At 42.9% G+C, this 17069-nt stretch overlaps 1 protein-coding gene across 2 annotated transcripts in view; it reads left to right on the top strand.

The window, feature by feature from the left end:
- GREM2 (gremlin 2, DAN family BMP antagonist) overlaps positions 1–16097 on the top strand; it is a 41343-nt gene extending 25246 nt beyond the window's left edge. The window contains exons 2-3 of one of the 2 annotated variants that reach the window (XM_040058968.2): positions 10378–10503; positions 12979–16097. In XM_040058968.2, the coding sequence (XP_039914902.1) occupies positions 10388–10503; positions 12979–13486 (624 nt within the window). In that variant the 5' untranslated portion in view covers positions 10378–10387 and the 3' untranslated portion in view covers positions 13487–16097. The remainder of the gene's footprint in view (positions 1–10377; positions 10504–12978) is intronic. The other variant, XM_040058969.2, reaches the window with a different exon arrangement.
- The last annotated feature ends 972 nt before the right edge of the window (positions 16098–17069 follow it).

Genomic DNA, 17069 nt, shown 5'->3' with positions numbered 1-17069 from the left:
TCTGGCCTTCCAAATAGTGAGGAAGTTACTTCTTTAACTCCATTACTAGCTTTGCCTCTGGTTTATTAGTCCTGTGGCACACTACTGAATCTCCTTTTGTCCTGTGAAGGGATTCTGAAGAAACCAGCTTGTGTGTGTTTTTAATTACATGTTTGTTCAGCCCTCCGAGGATGTCAGGAGCTGTGAACAGCAAATGCCAAGTGATTGCCAGGAAGAAAGCTGCTGACTGCAGTCCATCATAGACAGAACCCTTCTGTGTAGCTGCCACTGCCTTGCCATGCGCATACCGACGATATCTGATTTTGATTATAGTCTCTCCTCTGATGATAGTGCTGTCTCGGGTTCTCCTGGAGACAAAGTCTTGGTCGAGTGAAAACATAAGCAATGGTGTAGTCAAGGACAAAGTCAGTCTGCCTCCCCAAGATTCCAGTCTATTGACTCTTCTTTCTTCCTCATTTGGAGTGAACTGAAAGGCTAACAATCTCCCTTTAAATGAGCACAACTTGCTGTATTATGTTAGTCTAGACAAAGGAAATCAAATTAATTAGCAGAAAGACTGCAAATGTGCTGTGGAGGAGGACCTGTCATTAGAGTACCTCATTCAGGCTCCTGTGGCTTGCTGTGTATTCAGAATGATAGCTCTGGTCTTTCTCTCCACAGAAGAGAAATAAAATAATACTAGGCTTCAATTAGAGTCACAACTATAATTCAGTCATGGGCAAGGAGAGGGGGAGGTGAGTAGGAAGATGGCTGCTCTGCAAAGCCTAAGTCATAAAACATAAAATCCTGGTTTACACATGGCAACAGATCCTTCTGTGATTCAATTACAGCCTTCATATTCAGTAGTGGGTCAGGTCTGTAAACCAGAATACAGACAGAGCAAATATTTACATTCTGTGTGTAATGACAGAGGGAGAATCACTGATCTGAGCATGAATCAAAGCCACAAGAACATAGATGTGGGACAGCCACGTGTTGCCAGCAGTGTGAAGTGGGAGGGACGGAGTAAATTTCCAGTATTTGGAAGTTAAATTTCCTACAAATCATCCTACTGCATTTAACTGAAATTTTGTCTTCTATTTACTTCCAGTTGTGACACACACTGCCAAGAACAGTGCATAAATGGCAGTTTGCCCATTCATTCTGTGTGCTATATGTTTTCTAATATTTCTGAAAAGTTATTTTGAAGTTTATAGGTATTTAGCATTTTATATCAATAGTGCATATGTAATTAAAATTTTATTTGTATTCCTGACTTCATAGCATCTCAAAAGATTTTTTTCTTTTGACAGCTGTTGAGCCACTGTGATTTATTTTGGTCCATTTGACAGCTATGACCGTCAAAAAGGTTACTGTCAGCTTGGAAATACCAATAGATGTAGTAAAAATTCTTTTTTATATATAAGAAAACAACTTAAAAACAAGGGTCAAAATATTTCCAAACTGAAGAACTTGCATCAAGGCATCAACTGGTGCATGGACTAGGGTAGCCAAGAAGTCATGTAACTCTAAGGGTTTTGAACTCCAAACGTCATGTTTGTTTACAGGCTTGCAAAAACCTGGAAAAGAAAACTCGTCAGAGCATGTGGTTACTGCCCTTTTCCGCCCTTACAGGTGTGAATTATATTTTAGTTGCATACATTAAGTTTCACTTGTAGAGACCCTGAGTGAACAGCGTTCCTTTCAGGGCAAAGCCCACAGCTGAGTTAAACAAAAAACTTCCATTTGAAACAAAACTAACCCCTGAACAGGGATTGTGATGGGCCATTGGTTAACCCACAAAAAGTAACTGCCAAAGTAAGCCAAGCAGAAGGCTGGTGCTCTTGAGGAAAGAAGAAAACATCTGGTAAGTTTGTGAACAAAAAGGGCTCCAAAATCTTACAGGATCAACCTAAGGATAATACCATGCGTGGTGTGCAACAGTGACTGTTCCTGCTTGGCTTCCAGCGACAGAGTGCAAACAAGCTTTACGCTGTTGGGCCAGCTTAGACCATGGGTCAGAGACTGTATTAGAAACTTTGAGGGGACCCACTGCTATTTCAGGATGTCTTGTGTTACATGTGAACATTAGAGCTCATGAACTTTGATTTTCTATGGGTGTGTTCAGTGTGCCAGTAACCCTAAACGTCCCCTTTGCTACTCGCACCTCCTGTTCTAAACTGTGCTGCCGTTGACTTGTTCCCTCTGTCCCCTTCCCTGAAATAATTTTCATGCATCCCTGTGTACCCTAGGAGAAAACACACTTAGTGTAATGCAACAGAAGTTTCAAACCTGCCTTTCTGTCCAATACATTTGAAATTTGGCAGAGGAAAAAAAAAATTAATTGTGAGGAGGTGTCAGATGTGTTGCTTATAAACCAAAGGAAAGGCAAAACAGGCTGAGAGAATTCCCTAGATTTAGCCTCACTGAGGAGAAAAAGTAGTTTTCTGTGAAACGAATAATTCTGGTAAGGCATTTAGTTATGTGTTTGTATGGCATAGACCTGGTTGGAGCTAGCAAGCTGCATGGGGTCAATACTTGTTTTATTTGCTCATTAGCATAGATCTTCTGCACTCTGTCCCCAGAACCGCTGTAAGTTTTAGTCAGGAGGACTAATGCTTTGTCAGGCAAATTTAAGGAGAGATAAATGTAAATGAAAAGTGCTCCAAGCAATAAATATAAGCCATTTTAAAGACAACTGTATGAGAATACAGCTGGAATGCTACTTACAAGTGACATACTGGAAAGTAGTGGGATATATAGCTGAAATTTTGTTTGTATGGGAATTTGCATACTACCTAATAGAAAGATTAGCCTGTGGGATATTGGTATAGGAGCAATTTTTATTTGAGCCATCTGTGTTTCAGCTCTATAAATAGGATACGGGCTTACGGAAGTTCATAATACAAAGACTAGACCATCAATAACATTTTAGATTTTCAAACAGGAACGTGACCAGAATCATAATGTGGTAACTGAGGATAGCATCTTGACAAAGAGCCTGAAAGAATAAAACTATCTGAATCTACCAGAAAATTTAAATTTGGAAAAATTTAAATGCTACTTCTCTGCTGATTAATCTAGTGTTTCTTATATACAAGATTACATGCCACCTGTTGATTTCAGAAGTACTTGCATTTTTCTGATCGTTAAGAGAAGCAGGCACTTCTTTTGAGCACTTCTATGATGCTGTAGGGACCTCCATTTTCTCCTAGAACAGAACTCATTCAAATGCCCTCTTTTTAGAATGGTGCAAGTACAGTAAGGAGCATATATTGAAGATTAACTGTCATGTCCCTTACTGAGGTTAGAAAATGAGATGTGCATTCTAGAAGTAGTGCATTGTTTGAAGCTACAAAGAAATAAAGCTCCTAACTCCATCCCTGTTCTATCAAAACTCAGGGAAACTATATTGGAAATTTTCAGACAAAAGAATTTTAATTTACAATAGTATAATGTTTTTAAATAAAAGGTTGCCTCAGGGTAACAAATCTGTATTTCTTTGCAAAAAGAATAGTATTGGTGCCATGCGGTGCAATTGAAAGATGTTGGAAATAGTCCATTCTCAGTTAATTTCTGAACTCCAGTAACTTCCCCTCTGAGCTCAGTTCTGGTCCCGCCATATGTTGGTCACCAAGTCAGTCTACAGACATTTGGAGTTGTGTCGCTTAGTCAGGCATTGGTCTCGGATGAGATTTCTGTGTTCTGTTGTAATGCAAACAACAAAAAATATAATGGAGACTGTTCATTGCAAAATAGTCTTTTGTAGCATCGATTCTCCAGTGAGGAAGACGTGAAATGAGCTATTGTATTTAAATGCTGAACTTGCCCCATTCTTGTGTTGACTGTCCTTCTTTCCAACAGGCTGAGGGATGGTCACAAATGAAGACATTTGCTCAAGCCACTGCTTCCCTTCAGATTTAGTTTTTATTTTCCCAAGGGCAGAAGTCTGCTGTTTTCTCCTGAATGAAATGCTGCCAAATGGGAGTGTAACAGCTGCCTTCAACGCAGAAGAATAAAGTTAAATGTAGGCTGTTTTTACTTGCTGGACAAAATGTTCATGTACAAACAGAACGGACTTGCCTCTTTGGGGCTCTTTATCTTGTGCTGAAAAGCTGAGAAACACTGAGAAGAGACCAAGTGTCTTTTCAACTTAGTTCACTCTTGCAGAGAGACATTTTTTAGATTCATAGGAGAATTATCAGTCTTTTCCAAAAAAGCTCTTCTCCTTGTATCTATTCCTTCCACCCCCTGACTGTAGCATTCTTCAAAACCAGGTTGTGAGGAAGAGAATCAGCCTCATGGACAGCTAGCAGAAATCTGGTTTTATTTTGTGGGTTTTTCCCTCCTCCCACTCCCCCTTTTTTTACCCAGTGTTGCAAATACTGCCAACACTGATGACTGCTCAGACACTTCTGAGGAGGACATCTCACTCTGCTTGGGACAGTTCACATGTGCTCACCAGGCAGACATTTGTCTGTGGTTGGTTCTAAAACCACAAGTTCCTGAAGCTGAAATAGCAACAAAATTTAGTTTTTAATCATAAGGATACAAAAAACCCCTTTTGTCCAGTTACCTGCTAGTATTCGGAGTGTGTTCCTAGTCCTTTAAAAAAGGCTTTGCTGCATTACCACAGGTACTATAGGATGACTTTGATTTTACATTTCTTGCAGCTTTCATTCCTTCTCTTTATTTCACTTTTCTTGTTTTAAAATGATAAATGCTGACACAGTTGTTGAATCAAAATCTTTGCTACTGATAAATACAGCGTCATATGAAGTTGACAGTGTCTTTCTTCACTGTATTACCTGGCTAACACTTAGCCTTAAAAAGAATCCAGACCAACAAAACTTGCATCATTGTTTCCTGCACTGTTTTCTTCTAGTTGGGGCCTTAGTAATTGCATCTATTATATGTGTCTGTGATTTTTGGGAAGCACTGGTATTTATCATGGACATAATCACAGAGGACAAGTAAGGTTAGAAGGAACCACAATGGGGCAACTGGTCCAACCTTCCTGCTCAAGCAGGGTCGTCCTAGAGCACATTGCACAGAAATGCATCCAGACAATTCTTGAATGTCTCCAGTCAGGGATACTCCACCATCTCTCTGGGCAATCTGTTCCACTGCACAGTTATCTGCACAGTGAAGTTCTTCCTCCTATTCAGATGAAACTTCCCATGCATCAGTTTCTGTCTTTTGCCTCTTGTCCTATTGCTCAGCCCCACTGAGAAGAGCCTGGCTTCATCCTCTTGGCATTCTCCCTTCAGAATCTTTTAGGCATTGATGAGGTCCCTTCTCAGTCGTCACTTTGCGAGGCTGAACAGGCCCAGCTCCCTCAGCCTTTCCTCATAAGAGAGAACTTCCAGTCCCTTAATCATTCTTGCACCAAGGATCCCAGAACTGGACCCAGCACTCCAGATGTGCCTCACCAGGGTTGAGTAGAGGGGCAGGATCACCCTCAGCCTGCTGACAATGCCCTTCCTTATCCATCCCAGGACATCACTGGCATTCTTGGCCACAAGGACACTGCTGGCTCAGGGACAGCTTGTTGTCCACCAGGACCCCCAGGTCCTTCTCCACAGAGCTGCTTTCCAGCAGCTCAGCCTCCAGCCTGTGCTGGTGCAGGAGTCATTCCTTCCCAGAGAAGAACCCTGCCCATGCCTTTGTTAAAGTTCAGTCAGTCCTTCTCTGGTCACCTCTCCAACCTGCCGAGGTCCTTCTGAAGGGCTGCACAGCCGTTTGGGATGCTGGACTCTCCTCCCAGCTTTGTGTTGTCAGTGAACCTGCTGAGGAGGCTTCTGCCCCTTCACCTGAGTCAATGGTGAACAAGGTAAACAACACTGGGCCCAGTGCTGGACCTTGTGGGATGCCACAGGTGACAGGACTCCAAACCTGACCATGTGCACTGGGTACACACAGATCCTCTGGGATCTGCCACTCAGACACTTCTGAATCCACCTCACTGCCTTCTCATCCAGCCTGCACTTCCACGCTTTGCCTTTGTGGATGTTGTGAGAAACAGTGTGGAAAGCCGCACTAAAGTTGAGGTAGACAGTATCCACTGCTCTCCCCTCCTCTGTACAGGTTGTTGCTTCATGGCAGAAAGTCTGGCTGGTCAAGCATGATTTATTATTTGTGATTCCATGCTGACTTCTCCTGATGACCTTGTCATTCACATGGCTAGAGATGGACTCCAGAATGAGGCACTCCGTCACTTTTCTCAGGGTTGAGGTGAGACTGGCCAGTAGTTCCCTAGGTTCTCCTTCTTGCAGTTTTTGAGGACTGATGTGACATTTGCTTTCTTCCAGTCCTCAGGCATCTCTCCTGACTGCCATGGCCTTTCAAAGATGATCGTGACCAGCCTTTCTATGGTGTCCAGCAGGTCTGTCAGGGCCCATGGATTTGTAGATGTCAGACTTGCCTAGGTGTTCTCTAACTCAATCCTTCCTTCCCGTATTCCTTTACGCTGGTCTCCTGGGTCAGAGAGGTCTAAGAGATGTCATATCAAACCAATGCAGACATGTTCAGTAACTGTGTTCTCTGTTACCAGTGTCCCCACTCCATTTAGCAGTGCATTACTAAAACATTATCCTTAGTTTTCCTTTTGCTATAGTTACATTAGAAGAACCCCTTCTTGGTCTCATTGACATATTTGGCCAGATTTAATTCCAGATGGCCGCAACCTTCCTTGTCTCATTTCTACTTCTCTGACAACGTCTCTTTATTCATTCCAAGTGGCCTAACCTTTTTTCCATCTCCTTAATGATAAAAGTATGTCAAAATAACAGGGCTGACTTCATCAATATTTCCTTCCCCTCTCTCTGGTCTTCTGGAGCTGTAGTTTACAACCAGGTTCTTTGGTGACTCTCCTCACAAACTCCTGGTCCTGGCATAAAATAATTAGGAACTCTTCTCTATTCCTCCAGCACTAATACTAAGTAAAAGAAAAAAAAACTAAAACCAAAACCACACAAAAAAACCCCCACCAAAAAAACTCAACAAAAAACCCACCACCACCAAAACCCCCCAGGTATAAAAGCTATGCAAAGAGAATTCAAATAATAATTTAAATAATTGCTGCCTTTTGTGTTTTGTGCAGTGGTTTTGAAAAATGATGCCTTGTACTCCTAGAGCATGGTAACTACTGCTGTAATGCAGATCTGAATTGCTGAATCCTAGCTGCAGTATTGTGTTTTCCACATTTTTAAAAGTTTGGTCTGCCCAGCCTCCTGCATGTTTTGTTGTTGTAGCTGGCCGCACTCTTGGCAATTTAGTAGTGGGAATCTATTAATGATGGAACGATTTAATAAGACTCCCATGTCTCTGCAACAGGAGATACAGTACAGTGTTCAGTTACTGCTAATGCTGTTGGGACACAGGAAAAAGAGTTTCCAAAGGATAGTTAAAAGAGAAAAGTTAGCACCGAATACCTCCCTTGCACAAAGATGCCTGATTAGTCTTTATTGAAGTCTTTATGAGAACATTGTACCATTAGAGTCATGCCTAACTATTAATAAATTAAATAAATAGCATTTTTGGCTTCCTGGAAGAGAATTTGATATTTCCTGGCTTTCCACATCTGTTGCTAAAGCCAAGTTTTAGTTCTTTGAAAAGCTATTGTCTGGCTTGTCTTCAAGGAGCACTTCTTGTGTCCCATCTTAAATGTGAGAACTAACCATGTACATCGTGTTCTTACATTATTGTACATATGACTGGTTTAGACAGATTCTTTTTCTGACTGAGTCTAATATGAAAATAAGGGGGGGCTAGAAAAAAAATTTGGCAACAAGGCTTCTCGCCTTCAGCCACAATCAAGTGATCCCTAAGGAGAGCTCTCATGTGTCTGAAGTTTGCAGGGTGGAAACTGGAAGCAAGTGATACAGGTGGTCAAATGTGGCCATCTATGTACTGTACTATGTAATGGGACCTGATTTAATCTAATTTGTAATGCCTGCCTTTTGCTGGTAGTTACAGAGAAATATTTGTCCAAGGGAAGCTCTTCAGCTGTTAATAAAATTTAAATTTAAAAAAAAAAAAAAAAAATCTCTGAATTTGTTTATCTTCTTCCCAGCCACTGGCTCTTACAGTACTTGAGACTGTACTTCTGATGGGTGTATGATAGGTTTATAGTGCTAAATCTTCTTCATGAATCCATGATTAAGCTGAATAGGTAGACTCTCAAATTCCATGGTAAGACAGGTTTTGCAGGTTTGGATTTTTTTGGTTGTGGTTTGGGGTGGTTTTTTTTTTGTTGTTGTTGTTGTTGTTGTTGCTGTGTTTTGTTATGTTTTGTTTTAAATTGCCTGCGACTTTTATTTCTGAATTCTCTCTAGAAAGGCCTGGTGAAGAGATGATTGTATCATACCTATATCAGAGAGTTGGATGCTTCCAGGAATGCTGATAATGCTGAGTGCTTTCTAGATGCTACAAAGTAGGTACTAAAGAAAACAAATGGGTCTCATGCCTCCTGATTTCCTGAGCAGCTAACATAAAATATCACAGTCATCTTTCAGTTACATCCCTCTTTCTTTCTGTCCATTTGCAACCTTGAGGTAGGCTGATCTTGAAAACAAGAATTCCCAGTCAGAATCTGCTATGAAACTGGTCATGACTTAGAAAACCAGAGGAAACATCCGAGTACCCACTCAGCACAGATGGGCAGTGGTGTAGCCTCCTGCCCTGCCTTTCAGACCATAGCACCCACTTCTTCTCAGGGGGACTGCTGCAAAAACAATGACCTTGAGTTCTGAAGGCAAATCCAACGCCCCAATTCAAAGGGAACTTCTCTGAGCACAAAACTATAAGCTATTTTTGGGGTTACATGTCTTGCTCTGAAGCGGGATTGCTTTCAAGAATGCGTGCGTTACAGAGCCAGAAGGTCGGTATGCGAATGGGAGCCTGCCTTCCCAATGGTAGGTACTTTATGTTACATAGTAACTGGATACAAAGAAGAAATAAAGCTAAGGGCAGACGCAGTGATCCTGGGTCTTCCCCTCCTAGCACAGTGACCTGACCTCTGAATGACAGATCTGGATTTTGACATTCATGCTTCCATGGCCAAGGATTTTTTTTACACTCCTGGGCCTGATTGCCCAGCTCCAGCATGTTGGGTTTGATGAGATTATGAACTCATACTTGATGCTGATTTCCTCATCTAAAGCAGAAAAAACTTGCCACGTGATACGTAAATGCAGCCAGGCCTTGTTGGGTGTCTAGTCTAAGGTTAAGTTTTTCTCAGCTCACACACTGGAAAAAAGGCATGGGGGGAACTGGAGCAGCTGGCAACAGTGCTTGAAGAAGCTGAAAACTGTTACAAAGGAGCTGCTGCTGGGTCTGCTATGGGGACCCCCAGTGCAGCAGGAATGGGGGGCCCAGGCTGGCACTGGTGCAAGTTATAGGGGCGTTGGTCTCTCGAGGCAGTTCTCACTTGCATGGTCTCAGCCACATGCTCTTTCATTCTGTTCCATCTAAGTAGGGCAGAGCTGCCCTGTCCTTGCCAAAAGCCGGATTCTTCTCCAATACGTTTTGTGTTTCTTCTCATCCTGTTCTGTCTGCAGACAGACAGCATTCACCGTCTTGCTTTGCATTCAAATGGAGTTTGCCAAAATGTTCTCTTTCTCTGGGAGTCCTGAAGTTTCTCTTCTCTTTGCATGCGAGCGCTGAAAATATATGTGTAGTCCTTGGCAAGTTGTTGGCACCGTGTGACCTTGTTTGCACCCTTACTTTCTTGAATAGGGGATTTGTGTGCCAGGGCTTAGAAAGGGGTGATTTGCAGGCTAGTAAGGGGTAACACTGTGATTAGAAATTCCACAATCTGACAGAATGCACATTTGACCTGCTAGTGTAGAATAGATTATTACTTCCTTATGTAAATATTTTAAGGTTCAGGTTTGATAAGGATCAATGACACAAGTCAGTGGTGCGTTCCTACCTGTCTGTGGAAGTACTTGCACGTATTGCAGTGTTTGGTTTACAACTGTACAATAGTGGCTTTGATTAATAATGCTTTATTAGTTATAAACACAGACTTACTGAATAAATCCTACTTACTCTATTGAATGGCTCCCCATGCCTACATAAAACCATTTAAGCAATTAGAATACTGCTATAGTATTTCTCTATATTGTAGACTTTGAGCTGTTAGTTCTCTGTCAGCTTTCTTGGATTCCTACATAGAATTTCTGCTTGACCACTACTCTTGACACAAAAAGGAAAGATGTCCTTTCAAGTTGCATTTTATGAAGAGAAAGAGCAGGCATGGTAAGACAGAGTTTCATAGAACTGTAGAGTCATGAAAGTTGGAAAAAATCTTAAAGATCATCCCAAGAAAAGAGGAGGGGGTTGGGGAAAGGGTGTGTCTCTCCTTCTGACCTTTACTGTCCTCTTCTATGCCAGGATCAGAGAAATGAGACTGGAGGGGCACTATCCCTTCTGTTTCAAAAGAGAGAAGAGTATGCCTAAGAAATGTGGCATGAGGCATCTTGTGGAGAGCTCACCTCTGTCTTTTTCTAGAAGACAAAGGTTTGTAAATCTGGTTTCTTTTCCTCCCCTTTCTATATAAAACACAAAACACTGGGAATCAGTTGTTTTATCTACTACTGAAATGCAGCCATCAGTGCAGAATAACATGAGAACAATTTGAAAGGAAGCACGGAACACTATATTCAACTGAAACTAATTACCTGATTAGGTTTTGGCCTGGTTGTGTGGGTTGACATCCAGTGGACTTGGCGACAATACCTGCCAGCAAAGCCAAGTCTAGTCTTGCTTCGTTTAAAGGCTCTGGACAAAACTTCTGGACTTGCATGCTGAATGCTAAGCAGTGTGAAAATAGGCCACTGATTTAAAGTACCCATGGCTACAGTGGGTGTTCAGTGAGGAGATGGCATGGTTGAATGAACTTTTTTGTGGTTTAGAAATACTGGTTTCCATTTAAAGGAGGTTCTGTTTCAAACATATAGTCTGCCGAAATTTAACTCTGCACCAGAACATCCTCTTTTTACAGCGATACGATTAGCTCTTTTCTTTCCTTCAGCAGTTCAGGCTTCTCCCCTTAGAAAATTAGTCCAAGTCTGACACAGATCTTGTAGGCTTAGAAAATAACCTTAAGGAATGTTATCTTGCCTAGTCTGCTTGAGTAGTTTTTTTCTTCAGCTCCACAGAAGTTATATATATTAGGTCTGCTTTATTAGGTGAGAAACAGTTGTTACTGCTATTCTTGTCTTCTTTTGCACGTTTACTGCAGACACTTTTTTGATCTTTTGGTGTCATTGTTTGGAAAGTGACATGTTTTCCAGATGGGAGTACCTGTGCAACATCTGAAGTGTCTATAGTGTTAGATATTATAATTACCAGTGTGATGGTAGGTTTTTTTTGTCTAGGTATCTCTCTAAAGGAAAAAAAATAAAATCATTACTTGGGAGGGTTTGAAGCTTTATTGTGAAGAGAGGGATAAGTCTTTTGTACACTATAAAAATACCCATTAAGATTAAGTGAATAGATCACTTCAGAAAGACTTGGACATGTTCTAGTCTCCAAATGTGAAGCTTCTGTGCACCCACTGCTGGCACTGAAGAGACCCTCTGTTCTCCTTTCCCAGGGAGAGTGATATGAAATGAACTGCCAAATGAGCAGTTCACTAGTGAGCATTGACTTTATAAGGAAATTTAGTACACCTAGTCTGATGTTCTGGAAGCACATCAAGACATATTACTAAAATGAATTGGGAAAGAGCTGGTAAGAGATGCTCCACAGAACAAGAATACGTAATCGACAACTGTAGGAAAAAATACTTTTGCCATCTGGCTGACTATTTTAACTTAGCAACAAGCTTATGCCCTAACCTATTCCTTAAAATCTAAAATAAATATTGAATCTTCTCATGTTTACAAACCTTCTCAAACCGTTTGCCCAAGAGGCCTTGCAAAGTTGTGAAGTCCTCAAAGTTGTGTTTAAGCATTTCCTCTTACTGCAAAAATAAATCCATCAAGGTTTTGGCCTCGTACATAAGACAACAAATACAAGCCTGTAAGTGCCATAAGAGCCCTAAGAAACTTCAGAAGCAATTTAAAATAATAAAAATAGCTTTTTTGGACACCCCTTGCTGCTTCTGTGGGGAATGAGGCTGGGCTGGGACTCAGGGGCTGAAGAGACATGGGCAAGCCCTTTGTGTAACCTGCTATTCCCTTCCCCTCTCCTTGCCATCCCCAAACCGGCTCTCACCATCTTGGCATGAGTCTCTTGAGCCTTTGCTAGCCAGGAGTTTGCCCAGCTGTTTGGCCCAGGATTTCACAGAGAAGGAGGAAATGTTTCTGGCTGAAGCTTCTGTAAAACCACCACTTCAGCCATGAAAGCATTAGTGTCCCTGTGGGGAAAAAAACAAGTAGTTGGAGAGTTTGGAGAGGAGTGAGGAGGAGCAATGTGACTTTCCAAAGGGCCTCGCCTCTTCATGATAAGTAATCACCCTAGAATAGAGCTAATCTAGTAAAAGTGATGAGATTATAAAGATAAGTTTGTCACCGAGACACACAAAGTAATCACACGCAGACAAGAGATTTTCGCAGAGGTTCTTCTGATCCAGCTCCCAGCTGAAAGAGCGGAGAGAAGAGAGCCCCTTTGTTTATTCTTTTACTTTTTATACATTTGTGGGTCTAGCAGAAGATTGGCTTTTTGGGGTTTCCACCCCTCAGCCTCAGTGGCCAGACGAATTGTCAGTTACAATTGTTTTCAGGTTAGAAATATGCCAGACAAAAGACAGAGAATGAAAAACAAAGGATTTGTTTATATTACTTCTGTGGGAAAGGTAGAAAAACTGCTCTAATATTCTACAGTAACTAAAAGATCTGACTCCATTTATGAAAATCAAAAGACTCAGAAAAACCAGGGTAACATCAGTTTTCCGCTTCTTCTAAGAGCATGAGTGAAATCCCAGCTCCATTCCAGTTCTGTGGTTTGAAAAAACATTTCTCCTAACAGTGCCTTGTGTTGTCCTTGCAGGATGGTTTGGAAATTTGCTTTGTCCGTTTTTCTGATGGCAGCACTGGTCCGAGTAACGGAGACCAGGAAAAACCGCCCTGCAGGTGCCATTCCCTCCCCGTACAAAGGCAGCAGCAGCAACCACTCGGAGCGGAGGCAGCAGCTGAACAAGGAGGTGCTGGCCTCCAGCCAGGAGGCCCTCGTGGTCACGGAGAGGAAGTACCTCAAGAGCGACTGGTGCAAGACGCAGCCGCTGCGGCAGACTGTCAGCGAGGAGGGCTGCATCAGCCGCACCATCATCAACCGCTTCTGCTATGGGCAGTGCAACTCCTTCTACATTCCACGGCACGTGAAAAAGGAGGAGGAGTCCTTCCAGTCCTGTGCTTTCTGCAAGCCACACAAGGTCACCTCTTCCACTGTGCAGCTGGAGTGCCCCGAGCTGGACCCACCGTTCCGACTCAAGAAAATCCAGAAGGTCAAGCAGTGCCGGTGCATGTCTGTGAATCTGAACAGCTCAGGCAAAGTGTGAGGACAGGCACGTAGCCACTGCTTGGTGTTGCTTCCATCAGCTTTACTGCTGCCCCTCCTCTCCCACTGAGCAGACTGTCCATTTTGTTGGTTTGTTTCTTCTTTTCCTTTTTTTTTCTTCTGGTGTTTTGTTTTCTTTCAGGAGGCATCTCTCCAGCAAGGAAAGGCTCCTTGTCACTTGCCTACTGGAATAATGCTTTTTAACCAGCTGTGTTAGGCACTTCACCATAAAGTTTCATTGTATTTTAAAGATCATCTGCCAGTTGAATCTTCTGGAGTGGAGCGGGCTCACAGAAGTTGGGATTGATCATCTAAGAGAACAGTTGGCTGAATCCAGCATTAAATGTTTCCACTGTGTGGAGTAAAGCCCTCTGCCCTACACTCCAGTTCCCTCCACAAGTTGAGAACGCCTTCCCCATGCTTTGGTCTGGAGCTTGCTTCTCTCACTTGGAAGTGCTGAGGTGCTGCCCAGGACAGGGGGACACGGATGAGGGAGAGTAACGAGGAGCAATGTGTGAAAAGCAAGCGAGACTCTCCTATGAAATCTCCTCTCCTTAAGACGACTTCACTCGTGCAATGACAAATAGTTCTGGGCTTGCTGTCTGAACGGCAGATCAGAAGCAAGGGGAGGAGGGTGAGGCGCTGGGTCAGCCACGGTGACCACAGAGCAGACTGAGGGTGGGTTCTGATGCTGTTGTGGTTAGAGTATATTGAACACATGGCCTCTGCAGCAGTGTTTATTTTGTAACCTAGCTATAGTAAACAGCTGTTTAAAGTATTATAGACCTAGCCATGTATATTTTTCTTGTGGCAGAGTATGCCAGCGATTAAAATGTTGACTCGATTGCTAGGTCGGCTGTCTGGCTTAAAATGGACATGGTTTTACTATGCTTTTAGTAGGTTTTTGTATGTTAGATATGTGTGTTTCTTACTCCAAAAAGGACAACATCCATTTATGACCTTATATTTATGCCTGCTCAAACCAGGGGAGGTAGAAGGGTAGGGGGAGAGAACACTTAAGGGAATGATGTGTCCCCAAAGGTATAAAAGCACTGTCACACAAAGGACAAAGTTTGGTCATTGCTGGACTGAATACAAAGCTACATAAATGTCATCAAGTTTTGGGAGTGGTGTCTCTCCCATGATTGGAAACCATGTTAATGTGTTAGTGTTAAAGGCCAACGCCTCAGTCAGTGCTGCTGGAATGGGTCACAGCTGTGGGAGCTGGGGGAGAGTTGTAAGTTGTAATTGCTACACTATTGGTGTTCCACTCAGTTTTTAAGACCTGCACAATAAGTGTTGGTAAACACTTGAAGTTAATTTTAAATCATACTATGTTGTTATTCAGTTGATGGAGTTTAACATGTCCTGTACACCCCGTTTATTACAGTTCTGATCTGTATTAGTCCCAGCTGTATTAAAATCCTGTCTCAAATCAGCCCCTTCCCCCAAAGCGAAGCCGGTGCACACGCGGTTGTCTGAAGCTTACAAATTAAAAATGACACGCTGACTGCCTGTGCATGTCTCACAGTTCAGCATCTGCAGCCTGCTGCCGGAGCCCCTCCCCACCAGCCTCTTTGCATGCAGCCACTTCAAGGGGTTAATGTGTTCAGCACTGTCGCCAGCCGGGGCTTCAGAGCCGCAGGTCTCCGTTATGTGACACAGGCCTCCCTAAGAGGCTTTCAGGACTGATCTCCACAAGAGCTCCAAGCGGTTTACAGGGGCTGGCGTGGGCAGGGTGAGGTTGGTCGGGTCTGGCAGTCCTGTGGCACGAACAGACGTCGCTGTTCTGCTGTGACCTTCCAACGTGTCAGAAGTGCACAGGGAGATTCCTCGCGCAGGGAATGCTTTAGGGGCTGTTGCTGCTGACTTGTGGCATCGTGCCAGCTCCACGATGGGTGCAATTCAGACTAGTCTTGAGAGTGTGGGTGGGGTGCAGAGGGGGAAGGTGTCAGTTTAGTCTACTAAGGCTCCGGGGATCTCAGTCTTCCCTTGGAAGGAATGAACTGAAAGTCAGACATTTTGGACCAGAGTGAGAAAAGCACCCTAGTAAATTCACTTAAGAAAAATGTGCAAGAATCTTTAAGCTATGCCCTGCCTGGGTTTTTCACCAGTTTGCAATATGAGTATGCTGCAGCTTAAAGCTCCTAGGAGCTGTGTTTATGTAAAAACTGAGTTGAGCTTGTAATGGTTAAAACTGTATTTAATTCTTGTTTTATAAATGAAAACAAAAAATGAAGAAATGCTTTAAGTATAATGTAATTATTTTATAGGTCAACTATTAAATTATAGATTAAATAATAAAGCTACTCTAGGGTTATATGGCATCCAGGTGTTTTGCTTCAACAATTTGTGTCCAACTGCTCTCTAATCAGTATATTCTCCAGCTTCCTTTTCACCCCCCCAAATATAGGTGAATGATGGCTCTCCCTGACAGGTGGGGAAAACCTAACTACTACTCTCCTTGTTTCCCACTCCCCCCAGAAGTTCCTGGAAGGCAAGAGGGAAAAACAAAATGCACTATTTTTAGATTCTGGAGTTGATTCTGCATGCACTTATTCTGGGTTTTTTGGTAAACTGACGAACAAAGCTCCACCACTGGCTAAAACACTGCCATCATTTGCCATAGGAGAAGTAACTGACCTAAATAATTTTGTTTAAAATATACATAGATCCTTATGTAACAGGCACCACACTATTCATAAGGGAAAAAAAAAAAAAAAAAAAAAAAAAGTTATATCCTAAGATATAGGTGAGCTTTAGTGGCTGCTATCAGGTCTTGAACAGGTTCACCATATGGTAGTCCAAACACAGGGTAATATTTTGGGGTTTGTGGTGTTTTTTGACCCTTACCAACCCAGAGATAATGCAGTTTCTCAAGGGAAAATTTCTGTGCGGAAAGGGAGCTGTCACACTCATTGATAATCCACCATGTGACCAGAAGAGATGCCTGTGATGGGTCTTGAAAGAAGCAGGTGAACCTAGACCACAGCTAGCACGGGAGGGCTATGTCCTGTATGGCACCACGCTTGTAGGAGCCCTTTGTTGTCTTCCTTTCCCTGTCTCTTGCCCAAATCTTCTCCCAGTTCAGTGTTTGGAGACCTTGTTTTTGTAGTAGCTGTTGCTTTAGAGAACTAGTGTTTTGCTTTGCCTTAGCTACCGAGGTATGGTCAGGCTCCCTGCTCAAACCTCCAAAGCGCCTCTGTCACTTGGCTCAAAGGGAGCTTAGCAGTCACCTCCTCGAATGCCCCTCTCTCATTTCCACCCCTCTTTTGGCCAGTCTCCAATTGCCCGGCACCCACCTGAACCTCTGCTGCCTGAGGCACAGACTCCAGCTCCAGTTCTCTCAGTCTTGTTGCTGCCCAACTGTTGAACCCTTTTGGTACCAGAGGCATATGCTGTGATCCAAAAAATCTCCCCCTTGTGGAAGCAATCCAAGAACAAGGCGAATATCTCCAAGTAGATGGAAAAGCCACGGGTCAGACAGATGTAGCTACTTCTTAAGGTGGACAGGTGCTACAGGACAGGGGAAGGGAGGAGGACAGTGCACGTTAAGCTCAATCGCAATGGGACTGCCATGTTGA

Source organism: Hirundo rustica, chromosome 3 (genome assembly GCF_015227805.2).
Source record: "Hirundo rustica isolate bHirRus1 chromosome 3, bHirRus1.pri.v3, whole genome shotgun sequence".
Lineage (NCBI taxonomy): Eukaryota > Metazoa > Chordata > Aves > Passeriformes > Hirundinidae > Hirundo > Hirundo rustica.
This window is presented reverse-complemented; position numbering and strand designations above follow the sequence as displayed.